Source organism: Bos indicus x Bos taurus, chromosome 11 (assembly GCF_003369695.1).
Source record: "Bos indicus x Bos taurus breed Angus x Brahman F1 hybrid chromosome 11, Bos_hybrid_MaternalHap_v2.0, whole genome shotgun sequence".
Taxonomy (NCBI): domain Eukaryota; kingdom Metazoa; phylum Chordata; class Mammalia; order Artiodactyla; family Bovidae; genus Bos; species Bos indicus x Bos taurus.
Window position 1 is genome coordinate 62,505,397 of NC_040086.1, and position 27,981 is coordinate 62,533,377.

General features: G+C 43.9%; 1 protein-coding gene and 1 long non-coding RNA gene across 4 annotated transcripts in view; one reads left to right on the forward strand and one right to left on the reverse strand.

Moving 5' to 3' along the window:
• Positions 1–12,489, reverse strand: part of LOC113901365 — a 147,270-nt gene extending 134,781 nt beyond the window's left edge. For all 3 annotated transcript variants that reach the window (XR_003513394.1, XR_003513393.1, XR_003513395.1), the window contains exon 1: positions 11,862–12,489. This is a non-coding gene — a long non-coding RNA (uncharacterized LOC113901365). The remainder of the gene's footprint in view (positions 1–11,861) is intronic.
• On the forward strand, positions 11,561–19,700 carry LGALSL (galectin like). Its single transcript, XM_027555630.1, has 5 exons — positions 11,561–11,751; positions 12,496–12,567; positions 12,713–12,801; positions 14,022–14,199; positions 16,563–19,700. Exons 1-5 carry the CDS (start codon positions 11,716–11,718, stop codon positions 16,704–16,706), a joined length of 519 nt encoding a protein of 172 aa, XP_027411431.1. The 5' UTR covers positions 11,561–11,715; the 3' UTR covers positions 16,707–19,700.
• Positions 19,701–27,981: the final 8,281 nt, after the last annotated feature.

The following is a 27,981-nucleotide window of genomic DNA, read 5'->3' on the forward strand; positions in this document are numbered from 1 at the left end:
TGCCTGGCAACACACCTCCCCTGGCTTCCTGAGCCTGTAGTACAGTTTGACTTCTCGAGGGTTTCTTGGCTTCCTCTTCAAAGGTGTTAATCCCTAACAAGCATCTTACACACCAAACTCTGTCTCCAGTATTGCTTCCAAAGAACTCAACCCAAGACAGCATTTGTCAAGTTTTTAGAGAGATACCTGGAGTGTAGTGAACATTCTGTGCTGTCCTAAGTCGCTTCAGTCATGTTCAACCTATGTGCGACCCTATGAACTGTGGCCCCCCAAGCTCTTCTGTCCATGGGGATTCTCCAGGCGAGAATACTGGAGTGGGTTACCATGCCCTCCTCCAGGGGATTTTCCCCACCTAGGGATTGAACCTGTGTCTCTTACATCTCCTGCATTGGCAGGAAGGTTCTTTACCATTAGCACCACTTGGGAACATTCTGTAAGCACTAATTAAATAAAATTAAATAAGTAATAGGGAAAAGCAGCACCTTCATTGCTCATTCCTTTTACAGAAGATGTTATAATTAATGTTCAATATCAGGTTACTTTAAAGAGCCTGAGAGCCTATCTCATCAGAATGAAGAAACAATAATACTGCTAATAAAGCTACTGACATTGCTATGCATGTGCTTTGGGATTTTTTTTCACTATTATCTTTTCTGCCCTTGGTCTCACCAATTCAACTTTTCATTGCTTAGAAGTGTACTTTCTGACAATTATTACTTAGGTTCAACAACTTAATGTTTAGGCTGCTTCATGTTTAGGTTGAGTTTATGTGTAACCCATGGCATCTAGAATCAAGACTTCTCAGGGATGGGAAGGATCTCTCAGGGCATGTCTTTATATGTCAGTCCAAAGAGGATTGTTCTCAGGCTGTGCAACAGAGGGAAATGAGTAGACTCTGGCCTTGGGCCCTGGAGGGGTCCCTATAAGTGTGAGGTTTATTTTGTTAATTATTTATTTATTTGTTTTTGGCTGCACTGGATATTTGTTGCTGCACACAGGCTTTCTCTAGTTGTGGTGAGTGGGGGCTACTCATTGCAGTGGCTTCTCTGGAGGAGCACAGGCTCTCTAGGGGCACAGGCTTCAGTATGTTGTGGCACAGGGGCCCATGAGCCCTAGAGCACGCAGGCTCCAGTAGTGGCGGTGCATGGGCTGTAGCTGCTCAAGGCATGTGGAGTCTCCCCAGGTCAGGGATTGATGGGATGTCCCCTGCATTGGCAAGCGAATTACTATCTACTGCACCACCGGCAAAGTCCGGTTCTGAGGTTTTATTTCATCTGCAGATCTGCAGCTGTGCATTATTCAGTAATTCATTTACTCATATATTCAATCAATAAATCTTTGCTCTCAGTTTCACTTCACTTGAAGAAGAAGAAAGACAAGAATCTGCTCTCAAGGCTCGTACCCTCTGATGTGGAAAAGCCACACCAGGTAATAAACAAGACAATTAAAGATGAAGGGAGAATGTGGATGCAGTGCAAGAGCCCTAGCTGGAGCCTATATTAGGAACTGTCCCTAATGGAAGGTGACATTTGAGTGAAGAATTTAAGAATAAGAAACCCAAAGAAGTGCCTGGGGAAACACGCTCCCCCAAGAGCAAGTGAAAAGACCCGGAGGAATGAGTGTGCTCCACTGTTGGGAAAACTTCAGGAAGGCCAGTTTGGGCTGAAAAGCAATGAGCAGGGGGAGGAATACGGCCCCCAACTAAAGGTGGAAAGAGAGGGCCAGTTCCCACAGGGCCTTAAAAGCCATGGAAAGGAATTAGGGTTTCATCCTAAATACCATGAGAACTCACCACGTGATTTTAAGGAGAGTCAATGGTACATGATTTATGTTTATAAAAGACCATACTGACAACGTGAACTCAGCTTGGAAGACAGACCTGAATTACAGTTTACAAAAGATGTGGCTACTCTCAGATTCTTGGATGATGCCCTATTTTAGCACTGTGCAGTAATTTCTAAGGGCTTTGGGGTGAACTGTGACTGTTTTATGAGCTGCTATCAGGGCACTGAGAATAAAACCACACTGTAGATGAAAACCAACACTAGACCTCAAGAAACACGCATTCTGCCCGTACTCAGAAAGTCTACCCACCCTCTCTTCTCACTGAGCTCGTTCCTTGTTATTTCTAACTATAGAATATCACCCGACATTGGATAGTTTGTATAAATCAGCTAAAGCAACCCTTAGTTATAGCTTCTCTAGAGTAACTGTCAGCTGTATCACTTTATGAAATGGGATGACACTTCTGCCCGGTCCTGGCTACAGCATCAGTCTGTCAACAGTGACTAAAAGAGAAGTCTTCTGAAAGACAATAACTCCTGCCTTCCAGAGAAGGGCATTTTGTAAACGCAACGTGCTTGTCTGTTTTTGATTTTCTCTTTCAGGCTGGGTGAGAGTCTACTCACTGAAGACAGGCTGTGGAGGAGGGGCCTGCCCAGGAGGAGAGTCCAGATCCAATGGGAAGAGAGGGGTGGAGCCTGGGAACTGCAAGGAAGTGGAGGAGCCTGGCGGGGGAGGAGCTGGGATTACTGGGGAAAGTGCCCAGGAGACTGATGTGCAAAGTGGGCATTACTGGCCAGGAATAGAGTTTTGTGAAGGAAGATTCTGAACCAGTCTCAAGGAGGACATCTGTTAGCACAGAAAATATCAAAGGATAGAAATTTAATATGTGTATCTCTGCCTCAGTCATCTGAAAAAAAAGAAGTATGAGGTTCTCTTCTGTTGATGGCATTTTTACTGGCATTTAAATCAATGGACTCAAAAACAACCAGTTAGCTAGTTTGCTTCCTATCCTGAAGTTACTTCCATCTATTCCTGGTATTAAAATGAGGACTGGCTTTTAAGAAAGGCTGAAATTTTCCCCCCTTCCCCACTCCACCTGGCCTTACACACACACACACACTCACACACACACTTCACATACCAAGTAAGTAAGTAAGTGTTAGTTGCTCAGTTGTGTCCAACTCTTTGCGACCCTATGGATTATAACCTTCCAGGATCTTCTCTCCATGGAATTCTCCTGGCAAGATACTGGAGTGAGTTGCCATTCCTTTCTCCAAGGGTCTTCCTGACCTAGGGATTGAACCCAGGTCTCTTGCATTGCAGGCAGATTCTTTACATCTGAGCCACCAGGGAAGCCCCATTTTTTACACACACACACACACACCACATACCAGGCAACCATGAAAAGTCACACCTAACTCCAAAGCCTCCTGAATTTATATGATGTGTGATATGCTCAGTCGCTCAGTTGTGTCCTACTCTTTGCAACCCCATGGACTGTAGCCCACCAGGCTCCTCTTTTCATGGGATTTTTCAGGCAAGAATAGTGGAGTGGGTTGCCATTTCCTTCTCCAGTGGATGTTCCAGACACAGGGATCAAACATGTGTCTCCTACATCTCCAAGCATTAGCAGGCAGATTCTTTACCCCTGAATCACCTGGGAAGAGCCCTAAATTTACGAATTCCAATTAATTCTTACATTCAAGAGCAACACTGAGCCAGCCATGGCCAAGGTTGTGAATGAATGAAATATGATGAGTTTAATCACTGTAGATTACCAATTTGAACTTCTGCAATTTAAAATATTTTCTTCAACTCTTCAATTAATCTTTCTCTATGGGATAAATTAATCATTTGAACAATTTCAGGCCTAAAAATCAACACGTTACCAGCTAAACTAAATTTAAATAGAAAATGTGTTATCTGATTGGAAGTGGAATGAAACCAGCCTCTGAATTCAAAACACTTTATTTTTATTTTCTGGGCTATGCTGCCATGTTGGCAAGGGAGCTCTCAGACCCATTCTGGATACTGTCAGATGGGATAGGCAGTATGCAGGGAGGGGTCTACAGTATGAGGAAGGAGAGATGCCCTAAAGAGACTCATATGGAAAAGGAGGGCAAATATTTTAAGTATGTGTATGGTTGTTTGGGGCTTTTTTAAGGAAGTAAAAAATGATCCTAATTACAACTAAAACAGAGCCCAGCTCAATAAAGGATTGTTCAACAAATAAACGAAGTCTGTTTCCTCTGAATCTCTTTGGTTAGTCAAATTTGGATGCCAAGTTTAAATTCCCAGGTCCCTCCTGGCTGGTGGTTTGTTCAGAAGCTGCCTGTGTTAATCCCACCTCTGTGCAGTTCACCTTTTAAGAAGTCTAGAAATCTGTGTCACCCAAACATATTTCCTCTAAAAATCAAATGACCACCTGGCAGCCTGCCTCTGGAGTTTTCCTGTGCCCATTAGTCAGGATTTCCAGCGGACTGCTAAATCTGAACCTTCATCTGCTTCCATGCAGCCAAGCCAAGCAAGTTTCCATGAAACTACCAGAGCAAGAAACCCTTTATGCCACTTGATGACAAGAAAATAAAATCACAGAGGCAATAAAAAGGAGGACTATAAACCAGCAGAGGAAAACAGGAACCTCATGCATAAAGTGAAATGAGGCCTGGGGCTCCGTCACGTAGTCTGGTCACATTCCTTATTGGTACAAGGCTGGCTGCGCACAGATCTGACTCTTGGAATTACTTAGAGGGAAGGCTGGAGAGAGGGGCACACAAACACAGCCTTGGCTCTCAATACCCACACAAAGCCTGTGCCTTAAAATACCTTTCATTCATGCTGCCAGATGCACAGGCTGGAAGAAGCGTTCTTTTCTGTTTCCCAGCAGAATGCTTTTTGCTTCTGTTACCTTTCAGCAAAGACTCCTGTTGCCTTTCACAGGAGTGAGCCCACTGGGGACCTGTGAGCTCCCAAGGTGTTTCAGACATGATAAAGGGCCCACAGTGCCATCCCTGGAGTAGGAAGCAGTGCATAGCTTTGAAGCCCTGAATTCCTCCTGGGAAATGGGCTCATTATTACCTTCTTCAGCCTGGAGGTTTTCTGAAATCAATTCTTCCTGAGCTAAATAATTAAAATGCAAGCAGCTGTCTGGTTCTAGTTTCCTCATAAATAAACTGAAAATAATGAAATGCTGGAAACTGGCACTGATTGCCAAATTTTATGGTTGTCCCCTAATTACACTGGTACAACACAAATTTGTGTGTGTGTCCAAAATAATTATTTGAAAACCATGACCAGAGTTCCTAGAATAATTAAGAACTTTAATCATGTATTGAAATACAGAAAAAGAGCTGATAAATGTTTGCCCTCCTATCTAACTAGGTAAACGAAAGAATGCTGAGTTTGTATATTTTCTGCCTAAGTGATTATTTATCCTTAGCAGAGACTGGCCTGACTAAAACAATTATGGAGCGTTGAAAGCCTGACCAGCCTGTAAAATGGTGCATTATCTTATTCCTCAAAGTGGGCTGCAACCACCCTTTGGGGTATGGGACAGGCAGGGAATCCGGCCACGAGATAAACAGGTAAACATTTAGATGCCTCAGTTTTGCTGTATTTATGAGTGTGGGGAGCACATCATGTTTATATCAAACATAAACATGGTGATATTATGGAACAGATTGCAAAAGTCACAAAATTTCTCAATATTACAGACATTTTGAGCTGGCAGCTACATTCATACGGGTCTTCTCAGGTCCTCCTTCATTGTAGAGGTTCTTTGTGGAACCATTTAAAGTACTCCCATAATATCAGGAAGCAATGACTTGTCAAATAAAAAGGCAAATGTTTCTGATGTACAAGTTTCTACTCTAGATCAGACTGGATAATTATATATATATATATATTGCTTAGTCGTCTCAGATGTGTCCAACTGTGAGACCCTGTGGACTGTAGCCCACCAGGCTTCTCTGTCCATGGGATTCTCCAGGCAAGAATACTGGAGTGGATTGCCATGTCCTTCTCCAGGGGATCTTCTCAACCCAGGGATCAAACCCAGGTCTCCCGCATTGCAGGCAGATTCTTTACCACTGAGCCACCAGGGAAGCCCATATACACATATACATATACATATACATATACACACACACACATATACATATTGGAGAAGGAAATGGCAACCCACTTCAGTTAGACATGACGAAGTGACTTAATATACATACATATAGGAGTAAAAGGAATCTTAAAGGAAAAATATCTATTTCTGCTTTATTGACTATACCAAAGCCTTTGACTGTGAGGATCACCACAAACTGTGGAAAATTCTGAAAGAGATGGGAATACCAGACCACCTGACCTGCCTCTTGAGAAATCGGTATGCAGGTCAGGAAGCAACAGTTAGAACTGGACATGGAACAACAGACTGGTTCCACATAGGAAAAGGAGTACATCGAGGCTGTACATTGTCACCCTGCTTATATAACTTATATACAGAGTACATCATGAGAAATGCTGGGCTGGAGGAAGCACAGGCTGGAATCAAGATTGCTGGGAAAAATATCAATAACCTCAGATATGCAGATGACACCGCCCTTATGGCAGAAAGTGAAGAGGAACTCAAAAGCCTCTTGATGAAAGTGAAAGAGGAGAGTGAAAAAGTGGGCTTAAAGCTCAACATTTAGAAAACGAAGATCATGGCATCTGGTCCCATCACTTCATGGCAAATAGATGGGGAAATAGTGGAAACAGTGTCAGACTTTATTTTTGGGGGCTCCAAAATCACTGCAGATGGTGACTGCAGCCATGAAATTAAAAGATGCTTACTCCTTGGAAGGAAAGTTATGACCAACCTAGATAGCATATTCAAAAGCAGAGACATTACTTTGTCAACAAGGTCTGTCTAGTCAAGGCTATGGTTTTTCCTGTGGTCATGTACGGATGTGAGAGTTGGACTGTGAAGAAGGCTGAGCGCCGAAGAATTGATGCTTTTGAACTGTGGTGTTGGAGAGGACTCTTGCAAGGAGATCCAACCAGTCTATCCTAAAGAAGATCAGTCCTGGGTGTTCATTGGAAGGACTGATGTTAAAGCTGAAACTCCAATACTTTGGCCACCTGATTCAAAGAGCTGACTCATCTGAAAAGACCCTGATGCTGGGAAAGATTGAGGGCAGGAGGAGAAGGGGACGACAAAGGATGAGATGATTGGATGGCATCACCGATTCAATGGACATGGGTTTGGGTGGACTCTGGGAGTTGGTGATGGACAGGGAGGCCTGGCGTGCTGCAATTCATGGGGTCGCAAAAAGTCGGACACGACTGAGTGACTGAACTGAACTGAAAGCACCTTTTAGATAACTGGTTCTCAACTGGAGGCAAGTTTGCCCTATCCCACTTGGGGACATTTTACGTCTGTCAGTGCTGGGGGAATTTCTGATTGTCACCATTTGGTGATGGTGCGGGTAGCACTACTGGCCTCTCTACCCCCGACTGGAAAGAATTTCTCAGCCTAAAGTGTCAATAGGGTTGAGGATGAGAAACCCTGCTGCTGCTGATGCATATACATACACACAGATAGGAAACGAGTGGTCTGAAGGTCAAAGTCAGCCACGTGTAGAGAAAGAAGGCAGTCTCTGCAGACTCGCTTTGGGGGGAATGTGGAAGGGGCTGCTATACATGTGGTCAGAGATATGCCAGCCCCTCCAGAAACCTGTGGTAATCCTCCCAATGGGAGTGACTCCCCCAACTTGTTACTTGGGCTGTAGATCTAAGGCCTTTATTATCTTATCTCCTGCATTCTACATAGGTTCCCAGAATGACCTGTGAGCTCCTGCAGGACAACATCTATGCATTTTCAAATATCTCTTCGTGGTGCACAGTATCACAGCACCTAGCCTTGCTCATAATATGGTTGCTGAACTGACATCAATGCTATATTCTTCCCCCAGTATTAGAAATTCTACATGCCTGCATTTGAAAAAAAAAAAACCCATATTAAACAGGAAGGAAAGAAAGACACTTCCCCTCTACTATTTCCATCTGGGAAGATCATTTAGCAAAGTCTGTCTTCAAAGAGCCGTGCATACTTCTTTTTTGATGCTAATCATGTTTGACTGCCTCCCCCACGTACCTTAGCCTTTTTATTAGTCTCCAGCAGTAGTGAAGTTCACTCTTGCATTTCATAAAAGGGTCACAGTCTTGGTTAATGTTTTTAGACACAAATGCCCATAATTAAAGCCCAGAGCAAAGTTTGCCTGTCTTTCTTTGTACAACTCTTTAAAAACTCAAGCTCTATATTTCATTTATTTGCTAATGAATTTCCCTATAAGGGATGGTTTGACTCTGCTCAGCTTTAATTATAACAACAATAATTATAACAACAATAACAAAAAATTCATTTAGGCTTTCTGCTTGCTCTCCATGTTCAAAACTATTCTATAGAATGATTGAGAAGGAACAAAGCATTTTTGGAATAAAAGCAATTTTCCAGAATAAAGTGTTCTGGGCAGGCTCAGTATCTTCCTGTTTTTTACACTCTTAAAACATAAGAAATGTAAGACCTCATCTCAAGCAATCCAAGTATCTTCAACTCCACTTACAATGTAAATCAAAGCATTATTCTTCACCCTACAAACTACTTATTGAAAGATTCAACCCAAGATTATTTTCATTCAAAAGCACCTACTCTCAAACCATTTACATTTAGATGGTATTTACACAGCTTTTCAGGAACCAGAAGAACTTTTTAAGAGCTAAGGAGGAATGGTGAATGAGCCCAACCTCTTAATTTTGCAGAGAGGTAATTGAGGCTTAGAAGTCGATTTGAACTCTCCCAACTACCTAATAACAACGGCTAGCTCTTATCAAGGGCCCACAGCTTCTCATATCTTCAGCACTTCTACCGTGTCTGAGCCACCACGATATCTTGCTCGGATTGGTGCAGGAGCCTCCTAAGTCCTGCATATACTCTGCTTAGGTCAACAAAAAAGTCCTCACTGAGGTTCCTTAAAAAACTAAAAGTAGAGTTACCATATGATCCAGCAATCCCACTCCTGGGCAAGTATCTAGAAAAGACGAAAACTCTATTCTGAAAAGATACGTGTACCCCAGTGTTCATAGCAGCACTATTTACAATGGCCAAGACATGGAAGCAACCTAAATATCCATCAGCAAATGAATGAATAAAGAAGATGCATTATGTATATACAATGGAATATTGCTCAGTCACTCAGTCATGTCTAACTCTCTTCAACCCCATGAATGGTAGCCCACCAGGCTCCTCTATCCCATTGAACTGCCCTGGTAAGAATACTGGAGTGGGTTGCTTTCCTCCTCCAGGGGATTGTCCCGACCCAGGGATTGAATCTGGGTCTCCTGCATCTCCTGCATTGGCAGGTGAATTTTTTACCACTGAACCACCTTGGAAGCCCACAATGGAATATTACTCAGCCATAAAAAGAATGAAATAATGCCATTTGCAGCAACATGGATGGATCTAGAGATTATCATAGTAAGTGAAGTAAGTCAGAGAGAGACAAATATCATGTGATATCACTTATCACTTATATGTGGACTATAACAAAAGCTATAAACAAACATTTGTATTTACATATTTACAAAACAGAAACAGACATAGAAAATGAACTTATGGGTACCAAAGGAGAAAGGGGTGGAGAAGGATAAATTAGTAGTTTGACTTAACAGATACACATACTATATATAAAATAGATAAACATCAAGGTCCTACTTATAGCAGGGAAAAGAATCTGAAAAAGAATAGATAGCTGAATCACTTTGCCATACACTTGAAACTAACAAATATGATATAATCAATTATATTTCCATTCTTAAAATGATTTTAAAATAATAAAAAAATAGAACTACAAAAAGAATCCCCACAAATTCCCCAGTGCCTGATACATGGCAGGCCTTCAGGATGTTTGTGAATTTGTAAAGTGCTTACTATATGCCAGGTACTAATCTAACGAAGGTATGGGAACCAATTACCTAATCTTTCCAATAACACAAGATAAGTGCTATTGTCATCACTGCTGTCATCTTGGATTCACAGATGAAATTGGGGCACAGAGAAGTTTAGTACTTGCCCAAGACCACCCAGCTACAGTTAATCATAGAGCCAGGATTTGAACCTAGGGCACAGGCTCTTTAACTACCACAATGTCCCTCTTAGCTTAGCTAATGTATCCCTCTTAGCTTAGCTAATGATGAAAAAAAACATCAATGAGTCTTCCCTATACCAAGCTCTCAGAAGTTGAAATATATCAAAGTGCGCTTAAAAAACATTGTTTCCTATGACTGCCTAACATTTTAAAATAATCAATAAGGTGTGATTTTTTGAACTAAGACTGGTAAACAAGAGCAAAAGTGTGAGTCACAACTGTGTTGCACTTCAGTCTCGAGTTCAGAGCATACAAAGGGTATGACTGTGGCTTACAGTCGTGTGCAGGTAATTCTCCCTACTCAACTGAGATTACCATGATTAGCTCTGGTCCATAAAAGGAAAGCTAAGACACAAAAGCCTCAGTGATGTTCCAGGCCACACAGTCAGCAACCATGGCAGGAAAGGAGTCTCTGAGGGCCCCTCTGAGGTCACACATGTTCTCTGATTATTAAGTATAAAACACCAGGGTGATGCACACAATGGAATGTTTAAGCCAAGATGTCACCGAATACAGAGTACGTTGATACAGCTTTATCTGAGAAGTTACATAATCGTCCTAATGTGGAAACACCATAAAGGAATTTGTGACTTGGAATGAGGAGAAGTGCACTCCCTGGGAATCACTCCTCAAAGCGTATCGGGAGATGTTCAGTGAGAAACCCACTCCCCTAGATTGAGCAGGTGACTTGTAAAAAACAAAACAGCCCAATGAAGGCTTTCTGAGGGCAGGCACTGTGCCCAGTTCAATTTAATGAGACTTAACCAGACCCCTGGCTGAAAACAGTCTCCAGGGACCCCATCTTTTCGCAGGGCAGGGAGGTCTATTCTATATTCAGTCTCCTGTTATATAAAAGTCCCTACTCTGAGTCCTCTCTGCCTCTTGCTTTTAGGTCAAATATTTATTTATGAAAGCCCAGAGGCCTTTCATTATCTTTATACCCTGGAAGGTTCGAAATGAATCTTTTCTCGCACTTCGTTTAAATTCTTTGAAAGAAATCTCGAGCTCTGGAATCCACCTCCACCTCCAATCGTCCCTGGATCTCGGCCTCCACTGTCCCACCTGCCCCCAGGCGCAGCCAGAGAAGGAAGGGGGTGGCCGGAGGGGAGGGGCGGGGATGTCACAAGCACCTGTCACCTGGCAGGCCCCGGCCTCACTTCCTCACCCCCAGCCCCACCCACCCTGCCGCAGGAGAGGACCGACCAGGAGCCCGCCCCCTCGCACGCCCCGACACTGGCAGGCCAGTCCCTCCCGCCCCAGCCTCCTGCCGCCGTCCAATGGCCGAGAGGCAGGGCAAGCTGAGCAAGCCGCGGCAGCCCAGCCGGGTCTCCGCCCTGTTCCCGGTTCCCGAGCCGGGCCCCGGCGGCCTTTAAATGCCGCCCTAGGCCGACACGGCGCGGCCCTCGCCACCTTTTTCCTCGGGCGGCGGCAGCGGCACCCCGAGGAAGAAAGCAGCTTAGACTCTGCAGCTCCGTCCCGGCCGCGGCGGCTGCCTCCGACCTTGGGGCCCGCGCCGCCTCCCCCGCCTCTCCCTACTCCTCCTCCTCCCCCTCCCCCGGGCCCCGCTGGCCCGGTCGGCGCCGGGCCCCCGGGCGTGCGCGCGCGCGTACCCGCGCGTGTGTGCGCGCCCCAGCCAGCCTCGGACCCGCGCCTCCGCCCGGCGCAGGACCGCCCCGGGATCCCCGCCCGCGCTTCGCGTCCCACGTCCCCCGCCGCCCGGCCGCCAGCCGCGCACCCCGCCGCGCCGCGCGAGAAGATGGCGGGGTCGGTGGCCGACAGCGATGCAGTGGTGGTGAGTGCGGGCCAGGCGCCCCCTTCCCGCGGCCCGCACGGCCCCGCCGCTGGCTCCCGCCTGGCGGAGGCCCAGCCCCGCGCCCCCGGCGGGAGAAGGCGCCCCAGTACCTGGTTAGAGGGAGCCGGCTATGCGCGACCGGGGTCGGGGGAGGGCTGGAGGGGTGCTCCGTGGGAGGACCGCTGGCTGAGTGGAGGTGTTGGGGGCGGCCTGCGCGTGGGGGTGAGCTACAGCCCACTCCGCACCGTGCAGCCACCGGCCAGGTGTGAGTGTGCGCGTGTGTGAGTGTGTCCGGCGCGCGCGCCCCGTGTCCGCTCCCCCCTCCACGACATCCCGGGGATTCCCCCTTGGAAATGGGTCCTAGCCGGGGGCTCGCGGGAGAAGTTGAGCCGGGCTGCTGCACTCCAGCCACGTCCTGGAGGACAGGCCTTGGCGACAGGTTCTAGAGGCGTTTGCGGTTGGAGAGGAGCCTGCCTTCCTCCGGAGCGGGGCTCTGGTTCTCCAGTGGGCCTCGACCTTCATTTTGATCCAGATCTGAAGGGTCTGGGGAGCATCAGAGGCTTAGCTACCTGATAGAAAGGACGGGTTTGGTTCCGGGGTTTTCTGCGGGTATTCGGTGTACTGAGCCTATGTTGTGGGGAGGGTTGCTGGATTCCTCCAGATTTGTATAGGTTCTTCCCCGCTCCCGCTAACACCCACCTCCGAAAGCCTTTGGAAAGCCAATCTGTGTGCTTCTATTTTTAGAAACTAGATGATGGGCATTTAAACAACTCCTTGGGCTCTCCAGTTCAAGCCGACGTGTACTTCCCACGACTGGTAAATGATTTTGTTCCCTCTTCGGTGTCTGCCTGTACCCTCTCGTTTCTAATTGCATTTTCAAATGGGTCAAGTCCTAAGGAACTGAGGGCTTGGCTCTTCCCTAACAGGCTGTGAACTTTGCTTCTGCTCTCATCCTCTACAGATCGTGCCATTTTGTGGGCACATTAAAGGTGGCATGAGACCAGGCAAGAAGGTGTTAGTGATGGGCATTGTAGACCTCAACCCAGAAAGGTAAGGCAGATTCCTTGTCTCCTATGATGCTGTCAAAAATCTTGGCTTTCTCTGCCCACCCAAGCCAAATGAAAAATACAGAGACAGAGTTTGGAGAAAATAAAAGGGTGGCTTTAATCCTCAGCCAGAGGAGGGGACAGCAGGCTAGAGCCTCAAGAAGTGTGTGCCCCTCCCATGAGGAATTGGGGGGGGGGGGTGATTATATAGATGAGGGGGTCAGTGATGAGGAACAAAGGTGTGAAGGTCTTGTATTCTTCTTCCTTTTGGATCATTTCAAAAACAGTCATAGACTAGCCATCAGGTAGCCCAATAGTTGGGCGCATTGTCTTGCATGAATTGTACTGTGGCCTCCTTTCTGTAATGCAAAAAGAAAGGAAAAGAACTGTGAGGGGCCGTCTGCAAAGAGAGTGCTGTAAAGGTGAGCCCCAGACAGAATGTGATCGGCATACCAGGTTAGTCTTGATTACCTACTACAGATCAAGAACAGTTAAAGTGAAAAAAAGAGCTCAGAAAAGGGCAAGAGAAAAAACAAAACAACTTTTTCCTCTTTTTTCACTACAACACTTACACCTATCCAGCAGTTACGAGGTCCTGCTCACTCTTGTTGTGGCTTTCTGCTGCTCTTCCAACCCCTGTGGCCAGTGTTACTCGTTGCAAGTGCCAAGAAAGTACTATGTTCCCATGAAAAGAATGTGTATGAATTTCAGCAGCCATTTCTCTAGACAGCTATTTATATCAGAGATTATAAATATAGACCCACATCATTTTCTCTTTGACCCTTAGGGAGGCCAAAGGACTTTTTTTTTTTTTTTAATGTTTTTCAAACACAGTGCTTGGAGTAAGAACTATCAATATAAATGAGAACCAAACTACAAGATACTGTTTCCCTTAGTCAGTTTCCCCTGGCTGTTTTTGAGTCTTCTGAAATGGGTTGAAACACAGATGTGTGGGTAGTTTGGGGTATCTGAAACGTCCACAGTTAGTTACTTTAATCTCTGTCAAAGTTTTCTCCAGGGCCCCCTCCTGTGGGTAACAAAATAAACTAGTTTGATTGTAATCCTACTTATCCATGGTCTATCACACCCCAACCCCTGCCCTGTGGAGAGTGGTGGCCCGCTAAAAGCTGACAAATCCAGAGAGGAAGAAGGAAATGGGAGCCTGGGTCTTTGTTAAGTATTATTTTGCTCAACTGTGAATAAATGAGATGATTTTCTTTTCAGCTTTGCAATCAGCTTGACCTGTGGTGATTCAGAAGATCCTCCTGCCGACGTGGCAATTGAACTCAAAGCAGTGTTCACAGACCGACAGCTACTCAGAAATTCTTGTATATCTGGGGAAAGGGGTGAAGAACAGTCAGCGATCCCTTACTTCCCATTCATCCCAGACCAGCCATTCAGGGTGAGTACCTCGAGTGCTTCAGCTCCAGCCATTGGCAGGTTGGTGATATTCTCATCTGAGATGTGCCAAGAGTGCTTTAAGCGGCCAGAACTTTTGCATGTCCAGGAAATTTGTCACCTGATGGTGAAAAAAAGGAAAACGATCAAAAGAGCTCTGTTTGCTGATATGAATTAACAGTCAGCAGTAGCTCTTGGTTCTGTTTAGCCAATACATGTAAATAAGCCCATATTTACATGTCTAGATTGTTAAGAATAAATACTTCTCTGTGTAGTATTCAATATAGTACTAGGCATTTAATAGATAATTGTCCTAAGCTAACTATTTAATAAATATTAATAAATACCTAGAATTTCTTTATTTTTTTCAACCTTTAAGTAGTATCAGACCATATCAGTTATACCTTTTTTAAGACTAGAGCGATTATTATTTTATTTTCTCTTGTTCCCTTTGCTAATGAGGACTAGCAGTGCCGTTGCTCCCCTGGGCCTCCCTGGTGGCTCAGATGGTAAAGACTCTGCCTGCAGTGCAGAAGATCCAGGTTCCCTAGGTGGGGAAGATCCTCTGGAGGAGGGCATGGCAACCCACTCCAGTATTCTTGCCTGGAGAATTCCATGGACAGAGGAACCTGGCAGGCTACAGTCCATAGCGTCATAAAGAGTCAGACGTGACTGAGTGACTAATACTGGGTTAAGCGGCCTCAGTCTACTTCATTGTCACAGGCTGTGTGGCTGATAGATTCCTTCTCTTGGGCTGGAATGAGTATAGATTTGCTCCCCACTATCTGTCAGGCAGTAAGCACAGCCCAAATTTCCATTCCCATCAAATAGCACGAGCCGCACCTTCCTCTATGAAGGACAATGCCAAGTAAAAGATGCAAGTCAGTAATGTGTTAGAAAAGAATTTACTGACCTGTCGGACCTGGTGATGAAGTATCTGCGTTATACTTTGTTGTGCTTAGTCGCTTCAGTTGTGTCTGATTCTTTCCAACCCTACAGACTATAGCCCAGCAGGCTCCTCTGTCCATGGATTCTCCAGGCAAGAATACTAGAGTGGATTGCCATGCTTTCCTCCAGGGGATCTTCCCCACCCAGGGATCAAATCCGTGTCTTTTACATCTCCTGCATGGGCAGATGAGTTCTGTACTGCTAAGCTACAGGGGAAGCCCTATACTTCGTTAACATGCATCATAATAATGACAACTTGGTTAAGAGCTTCCTGTTTCATATATACCTAACAAACCAGAGCTACCCTTAACCTGTTGCTCCTCATCTAGAAATGTACAAGGGCCTTATGAATAAGTCATAATTTTTCTTCCCATCTTACAGTCTTGGGGGGAAAGAAGAATCTATGACATTCACATCAGTGATAGAAGAGAGACTAATTGCCCTTCTAGCATAGCCTGGGGAAGGTACCCCTACCCTTCTCTAGAATGATAATGACCCTGAGGCTCCCCTGAACTGTGACAGTTTCTTAATGGTGACTCTTAATGCAGAGCTCATGAGTGTGAGAAACCACAGCTTCTGCCAAGTCGAATAACGCTCCCCAACAACAAAACTGAGATGGAATCAGCCCTTCTTGGTGACATAATTTTAGTAATAATATGCATTAAATGTGACTAATGTCACATATGGAGTCTCTCCTTACATGATGAATACAAATGCTTTTAATAAATACATAGTGCAAAACCAGTGATTAAACTCTGTGGTGACTTCCTTAAGTTAGAAAAAAGAGGGAGAAAAAGCTTTTACCATAGGGAATCAGTATTTTTGTTTGGCTTAACAAAGCCTTGTTAATTACACATCCTTGGTCCAATGGTAATTACTGTGTATCCTTCTCTGCTTAGTGTTTATCTTGTTTGAGTGTCCAAACTGTTATTACGTGCTCCTAATGGGTACCTGTTCTGCCTTGTGAGGGGCTTCTCTGAAGGTGGGATAGAATTGTTCAGGGGATGAGGATGGAGGCATTAAGTACCATATAGATGAATCTATACCACTTTATATCACTTTCTGGCATGCAATGAGAAGGGAGAAATAGTAAGGCAATTTTACATCCTTCAAGGACATTGAATAGTGTAGAGCAATGCCTCCCAAAGTGTGTCCCTCATTCCAGCAACACCAGCATCATCTTGGAACTTGGTGGAAAAGCACATTCTTAGACCTTACCCTTGACCTACTAAATGGAAAATTTGAGGGGGGTGGAGCCCAACAGTCTGTTCTATAGCCTTCTGTCTGATTCCAGTGCACTCTAGAGTTTGAGAACTACTGAGGATGTTGCCTTTCTCTAAAATGAGGTATTTGTTCATTTTTCCCAGCAGAGTTCATTGAAATTATGAACTGAGGGTTTTATTTTGTTTTTTTTTCCAGGTGGAAATCCTTTGTGAGCACCCGCGTTTTAGAGTGTTTGTGGATGGACACCAACTTTTTGATTTTTACCACCGCATTCAAACGTTATCTGCAATCGACACCATAAAGATCAATGGAGACCTCCAGATCACTAAGCTTGGCTGATGTTTAAACCATGTCTGTTTCAAAGAGCATCAGGTGCCACAACTGCCTGACTGTTGATCTGGAAGAAGTGTCCTGGCAAGGTCTAAAGACTTAAAAAGAAAACAAAAAGGCAGACTTCACTGTCTCTTCTTTCTGTGCAGTTTAAACCCAAAATGACTTCAACGGTGGTTTGCCCTTAGGAAGCTATCGGAACTAAGACACCGAGCCATTATTCCCAGAACAAAGTAATACATTTATGCTGGATTTTATTCAGACTAAACTGAGATGGATTTGTGACGATTTGTGATCTGGTAATAAGTTATTCATCTTTTCACAGCAAGGTGATATTTGGAACAAAAGTGCTAAAGACTTAACAACAACAAAGACGGTACACAGAAATCAACTCATTTCTGCACTGAAGTGGAATTGTGTAGCACAACCAACATTTTAGTCAGGGTATTTAACATAGAATGTAGGTTGTTCAAGGGTTTTTTTTGTGTTTTTTTTTTTCTTTTTGCACAGCATAATGTTAACTCAGATTTTTTAAGCTTTCTTGTAGTTATTTATTTCTACTCAGTGTATATGTTAGAGATGATTAATGTCTCAAGAACAGCTTGTTATGAACTTTTGAATGTACAATTATCTTAGGTCTGAGTGGGGAAATTACCTATTACAGTCATGAGAAGGGTGAGTTTCTACCTTAAAGAGTTGAGTCTTATCCTCCTACCCCTAAACTTAGGATCTCTTGATATAAATTGCTGTAAGTGCTTTTGGGAAAACTTTGCAACAGTTCAGCAAGACTGCTTTTCAAGTTATTGATGATTATGTAAAACTCTACTTACATTGCTTTTTCTCCATACTGTGAAATTAGCACAGTATTGGCTTCCTTAAGACTAATTAACTACTTTTCACTGGATCTACATAATAGCTCATCAAGTTGTTATTAAGCTAGTCGAAAACACATTAAGAGGTGATTGCATCGATAGTTTTAAAAATGGACTATTATATACATTTTTAAAGGTATAGTGTGAAAATGATTTGGGAATGCAATGGAAAGCAAAAGCAAATGGCCCCAAATAACTTACTTGGAAATAATTTATATCAACTTAAGCTGTTAGCTCATTGTATCACTTTTGTTATGCGACCCTCACCAATCCCTAAGCAATGCCTTTGGAGCTTCAGAGTGGAAGATGCTTCCTACTGTGTGGGCTCTGCTAAGATAGTATGATAAAAAAAAGACCCAACCTAGGAAATGATCCAGTTAGTTTATCTGAAAAGTTAACTCCCGAGACTCTAGGTCTTTGAGTCCAGCCAATAGTGTGAACGCTCCAATGAAGCTCTGGGAGTTTCCCTGTACTTGTGGAACTGATTAGACAGCAGGGAGTCTCCAGGAAAAGCCTGCAGTGATGCACACGTCACTGCAAGGCAAGGGATGGTTGGAGTCCTGGGTGCTGGATTTCATAAACTGCATTGGCCTTGGAGAGAAGGACCTTTGGCATTGCTCTGGTCAGCTAGTTTAGGGGGGTAAGGGGGTGCTGGGGTGGGGGTGTATTTATATATAATTTCGGTTTTATTTGTACAGCGTCTTGTTATGACACGTCCTTGTCCTGCTTTGCTTTTGAGTTTTTTTACACAACATGCAGAGGCACTGAAGTGGCCAGATCATTTTCACGTGTCAAGAATGTAGACAGTGTTTCAGTACCAAAGTTTAAGAAAAAGCAAACTAAAATCGTGAATTATTTTATAGGTGATATATTTAGATTCTCCTCAGCTTTAAAACTGTTTAGCACAGTTCCATTGTGTTACGTAAGAAGATGCTTTACCCAACAAGACTGGCTGAGCATTGAAAGGCTTTATGTCCCAGCTGACTTAACCAGCCATATTCAGCCAGGAGGGCTGTGCTCCGGCTCCGGGTATCTTGAAGCCCGTGACTAACCTTGTGCAGCCACTAGATTTTGTCAGGTGTTTGTAGAGAGACCTGGAGGGCACCCTGAAATATATTGGTAGGGGTTTTGTTCTCGTTGTGGTAGAAGACCCCCCACACACACACAACAGGAGGTTTTTCTTTGAGTGGGCATCCATTCCCGCTCACTGCATAATTCAGCAGAAACTAGAGGAGCTGGGCGTGTAACTGTTGGAACTGACCCTCTTCTCTCTACCCATTAGCTAACTGGTTAGCAGCCAAGCCCTTAGGCAGCTTAGTGTAAAGATACACTGTTAACCCTTCACTGTTCTGTGGGGTCAGTGAGAACCTCTTGGTTAAGCTTATTGAAGTTTATCTGAATGATGTGATAGTTTGATTCAGGTATAATTAAGTTAGCAGGGGGCTAGTCCAGCTGTATTAATCATTAGCTGGAAACTGGAAACTGTTCATATCTTCTCATCAGCATGTGAGGTCTAAGGTGGGAATTCAGGATGAAAAGTGCAATTTTAAGCTTCACAGGAAAGCATTTGGGTGTGTAAGGTGTTATTTCTGACCAGAGCCCTAATTCTGCAATATGACCAAAACCAAGGAACATAAATAACAATCAGGCTCTGGGGGAATAATAAGCAGGCTTTAGACAATCTGTTCATTTCTGCATCAAAATTGGAGTGAATGTATGTATCTATTTAAAAGTTAATAGAAGTGACTTCTACTTTCTGGGCTATCCCAGAATTGTCTTAATTTTTTAAAAAATTTGAAACCCCATTTCAAATCATGCCAACCTTAGTTCAAAACCTCCAAAGGGATCATTCTTAGAATTGTTGATGATTTGTTAAAATGACAAATCCTTTCATTTGTATTAAAAAGAAAATATCCAAAAAGAGGGAGGGAGCCCTTTTGCCTTGAGAGAAACACCCTTGGCATTTTCCAGCTACATTATTAATGTAGAAATAATGTTCCTATGATGACATATTTTCAAAGAAACACTTTCTTATTTACTGCGTGGTGTAAAATGTTGCTAAATGTGTTTTAGCGTTATGATGTCACTGCTGAAAGTTATTTGCACTATAATAAAGGAATTTTCTACAAAATGGTTTCCAATTTATAAGGTGCTAAATTTGGTACCAGGTGTGATGTACTTGGGCTTCCCAGGTAGCTCAATGGTAAAGAATCCTCCTGCCAATGCAGGAGACACAGGAGACTCAGATTCAATCCCTGGGTTGGGAAGATCCCCTGGAAAAGGAATTGGCAACCTACTGCAGTATTGTTGCTTGAAAAATCCCATGGGCAGAGGAGCCTGGCAGGCTACAGTCCATGGGGTTGCAGAGAGGTGGACGGGACTAAGCACACAGGACATGATGTACTTAGCGTGGACCATCTGGTAGCACAACCGTCCCGCCCTCACACACTCACTCCAAGACCACTTGTTTATGTGTTGCCCACATTAAGGAACTGATCCAGGGAAAGTGTCTGAGGGGGCCTCAGAGACCTAATGAGTTGTGTGTGTAATGGGTTATTTTAAAATACAATTTGCATATGGTAAATTCACATTTTTCTTGATGTGCAGTTTTATGAATTTTAATACATGAATGGATTCACATAACAATCACCTCAAACAGGATACAGAATTGTTCCATCACCACCAAAGCCACCTCGTGCTACCACTTTATGGTTAAATGTGACCCCCACTCCCAGGCCTAATCAGGCAACAACTGACCCATTCCACCTGCCTATAGTTTTGCCTTTTCCTGAATGTCATATAAAGAGAATCATGTAATCCTTTAGGATTGGTTTCTTGCATAATGCATTTGAGGTTCATATTGTGTGTACTAAGGTTTTCCTTTTTATTGCTGAGTAGTATTCTGTTGTGTGGATGGACCAGGTTCTTGATTCATTCACCTGTTAAGGATGTAGTGGGTTCTTAATAAATTATTAATATAATCTTATTAGCACAGTGTATATACAAAAGCCTAACAGAAGCAGAAGATATTAAGAAGAGGTAGCAAGAATACACAGAAGAACTATAAAAAAAGATCTTCACAACCCAGATAATCACGATGGTGTGATCACTGACCTAGAGCCAGACATCCTGGAATTTGAAGTCAAGTGGGCTTTAGAAAGCATCACTACGAACAAAGCTAGTGGAGGTGATGGAATTCCGGTTGAGCTATTTCAAATCTTGAAAGATGATGCTGTGAAAGTGCTGCACTCAATATGCCAGCAAATTTTGAAAACTCAGCAGTGGTCACAGGACTGGAAAAGGTCAGTTTTCATTCCAATCCCAAAGAAAGGCAATGCCAAAGAATGCTCAAACTACTGCACAATTGCACTCATCTCACATGCTAGTAAAGTAATGCTCAAAATTCTCCAAGCCAGGCTTCAGCAATACGTGAACCGTGAACTTCCTGATGTTCAAGCTGGTTTTAGAAAAGGCAGAGGAACCAGAGATCAAATTGCCAACATCCGCTGGATCATGGAAAAAGCAAGAGAGTTCCAGAAAAACATCTACTTCTGCATTATTGACTATGCCAAAGCCTTTGACTGTGTGGATACAATAAACTGTGGAAAATTCTGAAAGAGATGGGAATACCAGACAACCTGACCTGCCTCTTGAGAAATCTGTATGCAGGTCAGGAAGCAACAGTTAGAACTGGACATGGAACAACAGACTGGTTCCAAATAGGAAAAAGAATACGTCAAGGCTGTATATTATCACCCTGCTTATTTAACTTATATGCAGAGTACATCATGAGAAACGCTGGGCTGGAAGAAACACAAGCTGGAATCAAGATTGCCGGGAGAAATACCAATAACCTCAGATATGCAGATGACACCGCCCTTATGGCAGAAAGTGAAGAGGAACTAAAAAGCCTCTTGATGAAAGTGAAAGTGGAGAGTGAAAAAGTTGGCTTAAAGCTCAACATTCAGAAAACGAAGATCATGGCATCCGGTCGCATCACTTCTTGGGAAATAGATGGGGAAACAGTGTCAGACTTGATTTTTTTGGGCTCCAAAATCACTGCAGATGGTGACTGCAGCCATGAAATTAAAAGATGCTTACTCTTTGGAAGGAAAGTTATGACCAACCTAGATAGCATATTCAAAAGCAGAGACATTACTTTGCCAACAAAGGTTCGTCTAGTCAAGGCTATGGTTTTTCCTGTGGTCATGTACGGATGTGAGAGTTGGACTGTGAAGAAGGCTGAGCGCCAAAGAATTGATGCTTTTGAACTGTGGTGTTGGAGAAGACTCTTGAGAGTCCCTTGGACTGCAAGGAAATCCAACCAGTCCATTCTGAAGGAGATCAGCCCTGGGATTTCTTTGGAGGGAGTGATGCTAAAGCTGAAATTCCAGTACTTGGCCACCTCATGCGAAGAGTTGACTTATTGGAAAAGACTCTGATGCTGGGAGGGATTAGGGGCAGGAGGAGAAGGGGACAACAGAGGATGAGACTGCTGGATGGCATCACTGACTCGATGGACGTCTGAGTGAACTCCGGGGGTTGGTGATGGACAGGGAGGCCTGGCGTGCTGCAATTCATGGCATCGAAAAGAGTTGGACATGACTGAGTGACTGAACTGAACTGATATACAAAAGCAAGATTGTGTATACAATCTTTCCTGTGGTTTGAATGATTAAGAAGGAAACTTGATCCCATAGCTATTATGACTACAAATAAAACTGGCTTATAGAAGTTTGCCTAGCTTTAGTTATGGGTGGTTTAGGAAAGATAATTTACTCAATATGCTGGATTTAGGGTACCTACTTATACCTTAGTTGATTTTACTAATTCCTTCCTTTATTATTTTTTTTTTTTTTTTTAAGGAAGCAAAGCTGTGAGGCTGGTCTTTGTCAGTTTTTGCAGTAGGCAGGGAAGGGCTTCCTAGTTGTCGCTAGTGGTAAAGAACCAGCCTGCCTATGCGGGAAATATAAAAAGACTTTGAGCTTGATCCCTAGGTTGGGAAGATCCCTTGGAGGAGGGCATGGCAACCCACTCCAGTATTCTTGGCAGGAAAATTCCATGGACAGATGAGCCTGGCAGGCTACAGTCCATGAGGTCGCAAAAAGTCGGACACGACTGAAGTGACTTGTCATGCACACACATAGGCAGGGAAAGCCCTGTCAAAGTGGGAACAATTTGCTGAGGCTGCTGGGCAGAGATGGGAGAGCTTCCTCTGACCCCGTGGGATACAACGGTATCCTTGTTCTATGACAGCATTTTGAATTAGACAGTCTAGAAGATATTTATCGGAGAAGGCAATGGCACCCCACTCCAGTACTTTTGCCTAGAAAATCCCATGGATGGAGGAGCCTGGTAGGGTGCAGTCTATGGGGTCGCTAGAGTCGGACACGACTGAGTGACTTCAGTTTCACTTTTCGCTTTCATGCATTGGAGAAGGAAATGGCAACCCACTCCAGTGTTCTTGCCTGGAGAATCCCAGGGACAGGGGAGCCTGGTGGGCTGCCGTCTATGGGGTCGCAGAGTCGGACACGACTGATGCGACTTAGCAGCAGTAGCAGTAGCAGAAGATATTTATAGCTGGAGTGATCTCTGAGTGCCACAGACACTTAAGGACCTTTATTCATTCAGCAGGTATTTATTGAGCTCTGTCAATTGCTGTTCTACATACTTGGACACATCAATGAATAAAACAGACCCTGGTGCTTTTAAACTTCATTATGCTGAAGAATCACCCAAGAAGCCTCCTTAGGGAGTGAAAGTCCATTCTCACCCTGGGAAATTATGTTTCAATGGGTCTGGAGTAGGTCTCAGGAGTTTGTATTTTTAAAAAACATCCTTGATGGTGTCAGTGGTCCCAGGTCCCAAATTAAGCCACTCTGCCTTTGGGACTTCCATAAACATTCACTGAATCAAGCTGCTGAGTTGTGCCAAGCTGTGGGATTCTGATCTGTGGGTATCCTTCTGTGAAAACTTCAACACTGGGGCATCCTGCTCTGCCAAAAAACCACTGCGCAACTTTAATTGTAACTTTACAACTATGTCTTCCCCACCACCACCACCCGCCCCTCCGCAAGTTTAACATTCCTCACTCCCACCCCTCCCTCACTATAAACACTGCAGGGAAAGGAAGTGTCTTTCAACCGAGTTGGGTAAGAACCCTCCTTATTGGGGTCGCTGTAGGACCTCACTAGAACCCTCAGTGTGTGTTAGTCGCTCAGTCGTGTCAGACTCTTTGTGACTCCATGGAGCCTGCCAGGCTCCTCTGTCCGTGGAATTTTCCAGGCAAGAATAGTGGAGTGGTTAGCCATTCCCTTCTGCAGGGGATCTTCCAGACCCAGGGATCAAACCTGGGTCTCCTGCATTGCAGGCAGACTCTTTAATATCTGAGCCACCAAAGGACCCTGACACCTGTTTTAAGTAGCAGGTGACCTGAGAAAGATTAAGGTTCCACGGGAAGCTTACCTCATTTCTTGGTTAACATTTCAATTAATTATTCATTTGCAGAATTGCCAGGGTGGGGCCCAATTTTTCTACAATGTAAATATACCAGGTGGCTTGTAACTTGTAAAGAGGGTAGAGGGCAAGTGGTAATGGCCCAGCTGAGCTCTTCACAGCATTTTGGAAATAAATTTCAAGTCTCCCTTTCACAAAGAGCAGCTGAGTTTGTACCCAGTAATGCATGCCTAACTTGTTTCCTGATCACTGTGTTAATTTCACAATGATTTTTTTTTTTTTAAGTCTCTTGCAAAAGGCAAAGAACTGCTTTGGAAAGCATATATTTCATCATGAATTTACATAGGTATAAACAAGGTGCCGAAACACTACTCAACCTAGAGAGAGAAGGGGAAGAAATAGCCACTGACGCTTTCTCTTGCTTTGATACACCCTTCCATCTCCCAGGGAAAGATGGTGACGAGGTGAGCAAACACAGAAGGGAAGCAGGCTTTGTTGTCTGAGAGGACAACACAGACAGTTTTAAATAATAGGCTCTGGCAGTGGCAAGCCAGCCACAGACCTTGGGGATGATGGGTCTTCCAAGCTTTCATGAGTAAGAACAATAAGAAACGTTTGCCATTGACTCCAGCACCTCCCTTTCTGTCAGTATTCTGTCATTAATTCTGAAAAGACAGATGCAAATAATCAAAGCTTACCTGAACAGTTAGTCCGGAACGGGAAGAAGAGAAGCAGTGAGGCTGTGATGAGGGTGAGAATGAAGAGCCATCTGGACCTCAGGGATATATTGTGTGTGTTCAGACGGGCACTTTAAATCTCCAGTCTTAATTTGCCTTCCATGGGCAATGGAAATAATGACACTTGTGGCAGTGTGTTTTGAGAGCCAGCAGTGACAGCGGTGTAAGCATTTCTTACAGCTGATAAGGCCAGAGTTAAAATAATCATGATACCAATTTCTGTAATAATCCTGCATGATTTTGTAAGAAACAGTACTAAAAGTGTTAATCCTTGAAACTGTGTCAAATCCATTGCTTTTCATATCATTTCATTGAAGCCTGTTTTATTTAAAATCTAGCCAAAATTAGCAGTGTATTAGGCAATGTATAGAATGAGGTTTGTAAAATGTACTCTGAGTTTTTTTTTTTTTACTTTGAATTATTACAGCTGTTCCAACATTAGAAAGCATGGGTTTTTCTTAATGCAATAAAAATCACCTTTAGTTCAGCATAAAATTATTTTAATGCTGTGAAAGGTGATCAAGGAAGAAATATACAACATAATAAGATATGACAAATAATTTTTTTAAATGAGAGTCTTCCTAGAGTCCTGTGGTCTGTTATTCTAAGAGTCTAATTAACCATTCATTCATCCCTCATTAAAAAAAAAACACACACACATATGTACGGACACAAGATCACAGTCTCTTTGTTTGAGGAAGTTAGAAATAGATGCTGTTTTTCTTGGAAAGGCTTTGATTAACATCAAATATTGGAATTACCTCATAGTTTGAGGTTTTTAAGGCAACTAACATTATCTTTGCTTTTACAAATGTAAATCCCTGACTTGGGAATCCCCTTGCAATCCTCAACTTCAAAATTAAGTAAATGATTTTAAAAATTCAGCTTGCTAAGTTGAAAGGGCAAATCCTGGCCTTTTCATATAGTTGGTGCTCTTACAGCTTGTGTGTAGAGTTAGTTCATATCCTGAGAGAATCACTCATAACTGATGAAGCTACGTAGAAACAGAGCACTTTTTAATGAAGGCACCGTGTTAGACAGTGTGGGTTATAAAAACATAAAAGACCTATGCCCTTGAAGATCTATGCCATCTGCCCTTGAAGAATTTATGATCTTATTAAAAGACAGGTCAGGTACCTATGAAATAAAACACAAGGATGACTGTCAATATATAGAGCCAGACTGAATGGGCAGAGAAGTGCATATGACAAGAGTTCCCAGGAACACAACCTGTCCACTGGGGTGACCCAGGAGGGCATCTGGGTCTAAAGGACCTTAGCTGGGCTTCCAATGGCCTGAAGGCCCCTTCTTCTCTGTGCAACACCCAAACACCCCAGTATACAGACCAACTTCAGGTTTGATCTGAGGGGCCAGTGTTGTGTTTTCTGGGACTCAGAGTTGTAGTTGAGATTCTGGCCTCCCAAAGGAGGAGTTCAAGGAGAAACCTGGTATTCTTTAATTACAAAACACATGAGTCTCTGGTGGAGAGCAGACCCTTTCTCTAATGATGCCCCCAGCAAAGAAAGGATGGCCCGGACTTCCCTGGTAGCCCAGGGGTTCAAACTCCACACTCCCATTGCAGAGGGCATGGGTTCCATCCCTGGTCGGGGAACTAAGATCCCATATGCCCCACAGCAATACCAAAAAAAGAAAAAGAAAATGACGTCCTCATGGAATGTGTGTGGGGAAATTATATTGTAAATGCATTTCATGTATTCAACTTCACCTCCACACATTCGGCACCAAAACACAAAACAAAACAAAAAAACACCGCATAGAGAAAAAGAACCCTTGACCACTTTGGGCAATTCCACCTGTCCTCCCGTTGGAGGAGCAGAGGGCCTGAGAATGCACGTGTGATTCAGGTGCTTCTGTCTCCTGCGTCTCTCACAGTTGAGCTCTCTGGCTCCCTGGAGTGTCACACCAGGGTGCAGAGAGATCTTTGATCTTCCTCATGCTTGCTCCTAACTGCAAATCACAGCTTTCTGGTGCTCAGCCAAAGAAACAAAGATCTGCTCTATCACTGGATGAAAAATTGTGGTCTTGAATTTACTGAGAGCTCATCTCCCAAGTGACCCTTTCCTAAGGGACTTTTCAAGGGAAAATTTGACATGAAGCTATTTTTGCCTTATATGCTGACTTTTGCGCCTAACCCATGTGTGAGACAGACTTCTGTTTATCTTGAATGAATAGTTTTCTTGTGTACACATAATGGCCAGCTCTTTGATAGCAGAATCCATTTTTTGAGTTCTGGCTCTAGACGCAAGGCTGTTCAATAAAACTGTGGTGTTGGGGAGGTTCTATCTTTCTATCTACTAATATAATTTACACAGTCCAATATGGTGGCCACTAGCCACAAGGGTCTATTAAGCACTTCACATGTGGCTGATGCCACTGAGGAACTAAATTTTAAATTTTATTGAATTTTCATTAACTTAACTTTTTGTATGTGTCCTTGTGTATATATGTGTGACACATGGGCTTAGTTGTTCCACGGCATGTGGGATCTTAGTTCTCCAGACCAGAGATTGAACCCACATCCCCTGCATTGCAAGGCGGATTCTTAATCACTGGACCACCAGGGAAGTCCCTCATTAACCTAACTTTAAATAGCCAAATGTTGCTCATGGCTACCATGTTGGACACTGCAGGTCTAGAACATCAGACTCTGCTGGGCTTCTGTCTGGTCTCAGTCCTCATATGCATATGACAGGTAGCAGAAGTTCCTATTTGAACCTAAGCCATGTTCACTCTCAAATTCAGGAAAATCTAGACATTTTCTGAAGACTAGTGGAGAAGTGGAGGCCTTTTCATAGAAGAGACCAAGACACCCACGGGAAAGAACTTATCCCAGGGGAAACAAAAAAAGGGTCCACAAGGTGGTTTGTTTCAGGAAGATAGGCAAGCTTCAGAAGAAAGTGGCAACTATGTGGTCAGATCTGCATCGTCACTCACACTGTCCCAGGCCCAGCGCAATGGAGCCATTCCTGAATCTAGGAACAAGGGGCTACAACCCACGCCCTGCTCCCTGTAAGCCGTGCTCCCCTGTAAGCCCCACTCCCTGGAGCATTGAAGGACAAGGAAGTGGCGGTGCAGGAAGCATGCAGCAACATTTCTGAGCTGCTCTAGAGTGCCAGGCATGGTGCCAGGTGCCGCCAGGGCTGACATCTGCTGCAGCACCTGCCTGGGCCCTGCCTTCAGCAACCTCTGCACAGTTGT

Excerpts from the sequence above, each read along its gene's own strand:
- LGALSL (XM_027555630.1), top strand. The coding sequence starts at position 11,716 with ATGGCGGGGTCGGTGGCCGACAGCGATGCAGTGGTG. Across the intron at positions 11,752-12,495 it reads CCGACAGCGATGCAGTGGTG|AAACTAGATGATGGGCATTT; the intron begins GTGAGTGCGGGC and ends TTCTATTTTTAG. Across the intron at positions 14,200-16,562 it reads TCCCAGACCAGCCATTCAGG|GTGGAAATCCTTTGTGAGCA; the intron begins GTGAGTACCTCG and ends TTTTTTTTCCAG.